Below are 9,040 nucleotides of genomic sequence, written 5' to 3' on the forward strand. Positions count from 1 at the left end.
AATAGTAAAATACTTTTTCCTTTGTTGACAGAAACTGGAGAGTGAAATAAGAACAGAAATTGATGATGCAGTTAAGTTAGCAAAGTCTGAAAAGGAATGTAACTTGGAAGAACTGACAGCAGACATTTATGCTAGTTCACAGGAGATTTCAGTCAGAGGTACTCTGCCATGGAGCAGTTTGAAACATAAGAATATAGGGAAACCAATAAATTTGTGAGGTTCAAGTATTTGTCACTTGTTGGTGTAGTGAACTCTAATGCGATCTGTACATATATTTAATGTGCTGTAAAGTGATCCAAGTACTTTTAAAATTCTGTTGTGTGATATTATAATTGTTGTTATATTTATCACAAATAATTCAGTTTTATTGTTGCATTATAATCATTGTTGCCACTGTTTACATAAGGACAGTTGTTGTGCTCAGATAAAAAATTTTGTAAGTTTCTTTTATGAGGAAGTATTAGTTTCATAAATAGTGTACAGAATAGGAGTAGGGAGTAGATATTCATAAATTGCCCATTCATTCACTGCCAGTTGCACCAAATCTGAGAAATGGTCATTGTGACAATTTAATTCACTTTCTTGGATAAAGACTCCAAAAGCTGCCATTGTTTAAACGTTAATGATATTTGTTCTCCAAAAATTTCCTGTAAGGAGGATATATATTTTGTAATTGTGACTGTGGCAGGTGGTAGATGATGGACATACAAATTCCATGTTGTGACTGTTATGTTACCATAAACTGTGCATTTAAACTCAATTCTCATGATGATTTGTGAAAAAATTGTACTGCTTATCAAAGATTCTAGCATTTATATTTAGATAGCCATAGTTGAACTTTTTTTCCAAGTTTATTTAGTTGATGCTGATCACTCATGTAGTGTTATGAAGCTTTTTATACATTTAACTACTGCATTTAACAACATTTGCTATCTGTTTTTGTGGAAATGTAACAATCCTGCTTATGGCTTATGGCTTTTAATTCATCGAACAAAAATAGATTATTACTAAGTTTATTGTTGCCAAATTTTCAGGTTGCAGAGATTTTTAGTAACTAAATTTATCATAATATTATTATTTCATGTTTGATACGAAATGTTGGGTACTTATGTTACTTTTGAATTAGTAAGTCAAAAGTGAGGTTATTGGTCATTGATTCCACTGTAAAAGTGTTGTTCTTATGAGAAGACAGACTATAATATATACATACACACACAGTAGTTTCAGTACATTCAGGGACTAAGCCCACACCCCTCACAATTCTCTCTCTCTCTCTCTCTCTCTCTCTCTCTCTCTCTCTCTCAGCCAAAAGCTGACACACAAGAATGCTACTGTGGACAGGCCCAATCCAGTGCAATGCAAAATACACAATTTATAGGACTGTTAATATGATACATGAATTCGTGCAAGCAGGTGTTTGACAGCTGCCTCATGGAATATATCATTCACAGTCTGGCTGTAAGTTTGGAGGTGCAAGTTTGCAAAATAAATAATTCCTCGAGAATTGAAAAATGCACTGAGCATGGTCTTCACCTCTGATTTTGATGCGCACATTTTCGTCATGTGGCCCTATTCTATTTACTACCATTTAAGTAAGTGTCTTTTTGACAAATGGTATTCTGAACACCAAGTTTAATCTCTCGTGATTATGTACAACTTTGTACACACCTTTTACATACCTAGCTAGCCTTGTATGACACTGTTGAAGCTTGCCTTCAGTCATACAAACTCAATCTCCTGTGCATGCAAAATTTGATTTCTTTCTTTTGGCACATTGAATACTTACCAGTCTACCAGTATATGGATTGTCTCCTAAGGTCTCAATGATTTTTAAAATATGAAAACATTTCAGATAACTTGCTTAGAGTCAACTATTTTTAATAAGTTTTGCATCATTTCATACATTTCAGCCATCTTTTTCTCATGTTCAAAACAAAATGTAGAGCAATGTACCACAGTTATTTTGGAAACCATGACAAAGAATAAATGCGCAGCACTGCGGATCTTGTGTACTAGAGGCAGGTAATTCAGTCTACACAGGTCCGCATTTGTTCAGATCATAGCATCACTTGTTTCTCGTGCAAAGATCAAAGATTCAGTTCCACAAATGAAGCCTCCAGGCTTTGCGTGTAGCTTTACTTGATGATTGACCTCAAGTTAATGTTTCATACTTTCTTTGTACAGGAACTCCAAATAGAGGTGCACTACACAGAACTCATTCACTGTATGTTGTCAACATGAACCAGGAAGTCTCGTAAGGGACTTGCTGTTCAGGCACACATGTGCAGCTGCATGCCCTGGCCACAAACTACTTATAAAGGTCATTCCCATAAACATAAATCCTTGACATTAATTAATGGCTAACTGTTTACAAAAAAATAATCGAAGAGTAATTTTTGTCTGCAAATTACCTGTATTTTGTGTAGGTGACACTTCCTTAAGCATCCAGCAGTAATATCAAGTATCTTTTGTCCATATCCAATACAGAACAATAAATGTATGATGGAAAACTAAAAAAAAAATCCTTTATGTAATCTATGCTTTTTTACTGTATTGTAAGCTAAGTCATGTATTTGTTAGCAAAAAATACAATTTTATGGTGCTTTAAAGTTATTCTAAACTAATTTATTCACAGTGGCATTTTAGCAATCTTCATTTTGATAGTGTAAACCTATTTATTGTAACATGATAGTGTGGTAAGAGGTCTGTCATCTCATTAGAAAGTAAATATTTACTACTGAGTCAGTAATGAAATATTCTTATTAAGAGAATTGGATTGTACCTACATCCAGAAACATGCATTAAATAACATTGTGTGAGTAGTAGCTTCATAATTAATGTTAAAGTACATTTTTCACTTTTTGTCACTTTTGTTGCAATAGCTTATTGTATATTGTTACATTATTTTCCTCTGTTATTATTATTTTTTTTTTTTTTTAAGAAAACTGTAGCATTCCATTTTATTATGCAGTTCTAAACTGCTTTATTTATTGAGTCTCTTTACAAAATGTGCCATTTTTCTGTCTGTAGCAAGTTCTCTTCATTGGTTTATAAAATGTCAATGAATGTACTCTATGTTGTTCAGTTGCAGTTTTCAAAATAATGCCAGTAGATCTGCCATTTTTGTGAAATGTTAAAACACACTGCAGTTAATAAAAACAGTTCCTAGATATAAACTGAATCTGTGATTTAACTTACCCAGCTTAGATGCTGACTGTTGTGCCTTAACTCCAACAAGTGTTGTAATAATCATTGTGTATGCACGTACTCCATATGATTTGAAGATGATATAATTAAGAAAAAAAACCATATTTGTTTAAGAGGCATGACAACATGCTCATTAGTGCTGATGTAAATTAATAGTATGAAATGAGCAGGTGAATGTGGAAAGGCCTTGAAAATTGTGATCAAGTAGCATCCCTCTTCCCCTACCTGCTGATTTCTCTCTCATGTGCTCCTCCTCTCCCACCCCAGGTTGTTATTGAATGCACTACATACGCCAAGTTATCAGATTAATGAACAATCACAGACAGGTTTTGGTTTGTTGTGTGTGTTGGACGTGACACATGATGCTTTCTGAGTGTTCTCTTGTGGAGATTGTTGCCAGTGTGAACTTAAATATTGTTATAGGTTATTTACAGAATTATTCTTACAATATGGTTGTGATTTATGGGCTACGACTCTCTGTTGTGGATTAAAACTTTTCCTGGGGAGGAGAACATAAAAGTACAATGGAAGTTTACCTGAATTTTGACTCGTTATATTTTATCTACGGACCAGTCACACACTGGTGCAAAACAGTTCAATTTAAAGATGCTCACAGGTTTATAATATCCTTGCAGACATGTTAGCTGTTTTAATATTAAAATTGTGTAGCTGGAGTTATCTTTTAACAATAAGCTCGACAGCAGAACAAATATATTTAAATTAACCTTTTAATTTACTAACATCAGTTTATTATTGACACTAATTATTTCAGCAACTGTAGCAGCAGTCAATTCACAAAGTAAACTAAAGGTCTCACTCACAACTTGCAAGAAACTGTTTGTGTGAATGCACTTCCCAACACAACTTTACTCTTCACATGTATTATCACTGGTGGAAAAATTGAAAGACAAAATGATCCCACTTAATAATCAACATTCCTACAGTTTTACAACACGTAAATCTTCTAAATCGTGATGTACACTCCAAAAAAACAAACTCTGGAAACTGCTGCAACACAGTTGGTTGCCACTTAAAACCAGTTAGTGACTGTACTGCTAGTGTCAGTGATAACTGATCTCCTTTCTCTTTTGTTCCTAAACCCAGTGCCTTGACCCTTTTGATTCTGGGACACAAATCTCCCAGTCAAAGTGTGACATCTCATGTTAAACAAGACATCTTGATTCTCTGGAGTCCTCAGCCGATGTCCCCTTCACTTCTCAACACCAAGTCCCAGCTAAATTATGCCATATCCTCACCACATCCTTTGAGTTTATCTGCAAATGGTTGCTGCATCCATAGCTCCCCCTCCATGCCATTTTGTCATAGTGTCATGCTGAAAGTTACAAATTTGTACAACTTAGAGTAACTACATTAGTAAATGTAGTTAAACAAAAGTTATTTAATTATGTGCATTTAAACACTGATTACAAGATATTAGTTACTCTACATTTACTACTTCTATCCTTTCAAAAAAGCTTAAGTTATGAATTATTTCAATGACATGTTTTAATTTTGTTGTTAAACTAACACACAGATGTTGTGCACATTGGAATGATAAACACTCCTATTTATGTTTCAATTTAACAAGATTGTTGAGAAAACAAGACAGCTAGTCTTCTGCGGGCCTTCATTATTTAAACCTGCATGTGTGGTCTGCCTCAAGTGTAGGTGACTATAACAGATAATAGCTCTATGTGAAGTGTTGTAAAAGAAGCCACGTTGCTGGTGCCTGTACTTTCTGAGATTTTTAACAAATACTGAAGCAATGAAATGGGTAAGTAATATGCACTGCCAGCTTCAAACTCTTATGGGGCGAAAGTGTATGATATCCTCATGTGTGTGAAGGAGACGATGTCCCTTTGTGGACACTTTATGGTGCCCGGGCAATGTACTATATGTAACAAATACTAAAGTGTGCAATCTGCTTGACCATAAAAAAGGATGATTTTTAAGATGTGGGCCACTGGTGCCTGAATTCATGAAATGGGTGCGTGATTGATACCATTAGTTTCTACGCCAGCACTACCAATATCATGGGCTATCCGGCCTGAGCAATGTGTGAAAGATGCAACCCTCCGACGCAGCAGCTAGCCACAATTTCCTGCAGTGCTTTGGGGTACTAACAATACCACATGTTGGGAGTGCGACCCAACACCCATCCGTCATGCTGACAGGAAGCACGAAGCATTGCTGGGTGGTCTTTCTGTTACCACCTAATTCTAATAGTGACAAAATAAGTGCCTTGTAATAATCGGAACACAAAAAAACTGAAGTAATCTGCTTGCTGCTGGATTTTTGAAACATTGCTCTGTTTCATGGTGCTGTATATCAAAACAGTACATGCAAAATAAACTCACCCAACTTCCTTTTTCTGACAGTATGAGACAATATTTACAATGTGATCTCTGATAAAATTACTGACTAAGCAAAATAATGTCTCAATAAAATAACAAACTGCTTCTTCCCAAATTTTTAGAGCACTCGGCTGATTATCTTTCCAGAAATCGTACTCTGAACTGGTTCAGCAATACATATACACTAAATCCATAGAACATATCATCACCTGAATAGCAGAGTCCACTTTGTCCTCCCATAGCAGTTGAATCTTTAATGTTCCTCCCTGCTATTTTGGGCAGGGAAAGTTTTTGGAATAAGTGCGCACAAACCATTTGTTATTCGCATATACCATGCTATGTAATTGAAGGTTGTTAAAAAAAGTTTCCAGTAAGTACATAATGGTAAAATAGAGATTTAGAATGTAGGTTTTAAACTGTAAAATGTTTCTAGGTGCTGATGTGAATTCCAAAAATAATTTTAGTTGTTGTTTTTGTTTTGGTCTTCAGTCCAGAGACTGGTTTGATGCAGCTCTCCACGCTACTCTATCCTGTGCAAGCTTCTGCATCTCCCAGTACCTGCTTCAACCTACATCCTTCTGAATCGGTTTAGTGTATTCATCTCTTGGCTTCCCTCTATGATTTTTACCCTCCGTGCTGCCCTCCAATACTAAATTGGTGATCCCTTGATACCTCGGAATTTTAGTTATGAAAAGTAAACTAGACCTGAAAAAAGGTAGGAAATTGAGGAGCTGGTACCTGAATAATATCAAATAATAACTGGTTGTGGAGAGTTTGAGTTGGGTATTAGATAACAACTAACTTAAGATAGGGGAAAGGAATAAGATCAATGAATGAGTAGCTTTGAGAGGTCAAATATTGGAAACAGTGGACGCAAAACTAAGCAAGAAGACAAGGCCAAGCAGAAATTCATGCATAATAAATGATAAACTGAATTGATGAATAGAGAAAATTCCCCAGAGGGGAATATGGTTCGAGGAGGAAATGCAAACCTCTAGAAGTCTACATGAATATAGGAAAGATAGATGCCACTTATGGTTGAGTAAAGAAACTGTTGGAGAAAGAGTAGCAGCTGTGTGAACGTACAGAACTACAATGGTGAACAGGGACTAGGGTTCTTCGGCAAGTAAGGATCGAATCACCATAACTAATCGAACATTCTGCGAACATTGAAACGCGTGTGAGCATGCGGTGCTGTCATGCAATGCCATTTGCATTGGTACTGTCGTAGTGTGCTGTGCACAGTTAAAATATTTAAAACAACTGATTAGGCCACCGATTGTGAAATATGGTCAGTGATCAAATTTTGACACCAAGAAACATTGCAGCAGCATTGACATCTAAATGAGGGATGTGGCCCTAATGCAATGAGTGACACCAAAGTGCATAAGTCGATGAGCTCTTTCAAGGAGGTTGGGAAAAGTCCATGATGGACCGTAATCAGGCTGACCATTAGCAGGGTTGCCCCAAGTTCTGGAAATCAGGGAATTTCAAACATGTCAGGGAAATCAGGAAAATTTGAAAAAAATACTGGGAAAAATTTTGTTTTTGTCTCAGTAGATGAAATGGTTCTTTTACTAAGATGTCATGCATCCTGCTGGCTGGGCACAGCAGAGTATGAGAGTCACTTCCGTACCCCCTCATTCTTACTGCTTCTTCCTTTACTACCACCCCCCCACCCCCCAGTTTGCAGTCAGTGCTGTCACCACTTTCTGCTGCTAACCTAGCAGCTACCGATGAGAGGCAGGGAGGCATGAGGAGTGGTTAGTTTGGATCTGATTCTTAGAGACTATTGTTGCAGTGGTTGGAGACAGCAGTCATGTGTGCATGAGTTGTGTCTGAATGACTGGGTGACTGTGTGTGCACACTCATTTTCTGACAGAGGCTGTGGCTAAAAATTTAGTTGTGAGAGTGTGATTGCCTTTTTATGTGCCTGTCTGCAGATCAGTGATTATCTTTACAGTGAGTTGATACCTAACCTCGTTGGTATTGATTTTCAGAGTAGTTACCCAAGTTATCTGTTGCATGGATTGACCACCGCGGTCTCGTTTCGTCAACGTGGTGTCTGTGACATGTAAATAGCTGACCACACCAGTGGGCTTGCATGACAGGCCAAAACCACAAGCCATTTCTGTGAGTATCTCTAACGGATTGCCCTGCCAGTCTCAAGCCCAACATTTCCCACTAATGCACAGGCCCTGTCCATCAGATCTAGTATCACCGATCTGCTTGCAGGCCAGGTATGTGTGGTGTATGCGGCAGATTTTCGTGGTTTATTCATGGACTCAGGACCGTGGTGCTCCTTGGCAGGCCAGAAGCCACAGGCAATGGATTTTGGGAACTGTGACTCGCACTGCAAGAATATTGTGCAGTGGGACATTTTATAGACATTTTATTTGTTCTAGTACATTTTGGCACCTTGACAGTTGTTTATATATTAGAAAGCATGGTTAATTGTGGCAGTCACTGGCAGTTTCTATGTTATGTACTCATGGATTTCATGAAAGAAAAACCACACAATACCTGTAAAATAACAGACGTAACACAGTGGGCAATAACCAACAATAACAAACATAGTAGAACCGACATTGTATTAGCAGTCACCTATTGTGTTGGTTTATACAACTTTTCCCTGCCTTCTACAGTTCTTTCAAAAGGCCTACTTTTTTCTGAGATTACTTCTGAAATCAGTCAAGATAGTTTAAATCTGTCTTGCAACTCCAAGAAATAAATATTTTTGCCACCAAATGTGTTTTGTTTTATTGAAAATAACATCAGTGGTCTTAATGAAACATATATAACATTTGGCTTGCTTTCTCCGTCTAAAAACAGTTCATTGAAAAAGATGGTGTTAGTACTTAAGATTTTTGCTCATGTGTTTAGAAGTATAGAAGTCCTTGCATTTTTTTGTCATTTTATGTCTTTACTTACTCTTGAGATCTCAAAATTTGTCTGCCCAGGGTATGTGTGTGGCTTGCATGGGTCCCTGAGCTATTGCAGCTTTTATTCTTTTCTGGACTGCTTCCCCTTCTCCTTCCTTGTTCTTCTTCCTTTACCTTTGCCCCTTCCTTCTCCTTCTTCCTTTCCCTTTGCCACTTCCTTCTCTTTCTTCCTTTCTCTTTGCGCCTTTCTTCTCCTTCCCGAGCCTTCCTTTCTTTCTCTTTGTCTTTTCCTTTGCCAGCCTGTCTATCCTCATGACTTTGCTTCATCTTGCAGTTTTGATTGGTCGCTTTTTTTTCCTCCTCTTTGGATTTTCTTTTTCTGGTCCCCCTCAGGGGTTTGACCTCCATCCCCAAATTTGAAATCTTTAGTGTGAGCTAGATGGGGAAAACACCCTCCCTAGTGTCTTTGGTGTAGGTTCCTCTCCTCCTCCTCCTCCTCCTCCTCCTCCTCCTCTTCCCCCCCCCCCCCTCCCTCTCCCTTTTCTCCCCTTCCCCTCCCTCCCAGCCAAAGCCCTTTTGCCTCCTTGCTAGGTCGCC

General features: G+C 37.6%; 1 protein-coding gene across 1 annotated transcript in view; it reads left to right on the forward strand.

Moving 5' to 3' along the window:
• Positions 1-3,181, forward strand: part of LOC126168161 (pyruvate dehydrogenase E1 component subunit alpha, mitochondrial-like) — a 97,308-nt gene extending 94,127 nt beyond the window's left edge. Inside the window, exon 7 of the mRNA XM_049920534.1 lies at positions 32-3,181. Within this exon, the coding sequence (XP_049776491.1) occupies positions 32-217 (186 nt within the window). The 3' untranslated portion in view covers positions 218-3,181. The remainder of the gene's footprint in view (positions 1-31) is intronic.
• Positions 3,182-9,040: the final 5,859 nt, after the last annotated feature.

Source organism: Schistocerca cancellata, chromosome 1 (assembly GCF_023864275.1).
Source record: "Schistocerca cancellata isolate TAMUIC-IGC-003103 chromosome 1, iqSchCanc2.1, whole genome shotgun sequence".
In the NCBI taxonomy this organism is placed as follows: Eukaryota; Metazoa; Arthropoda; class Insecta; order Orthoptera; family Acrididae; genus Schistocerca; species Schistocerca cancellata.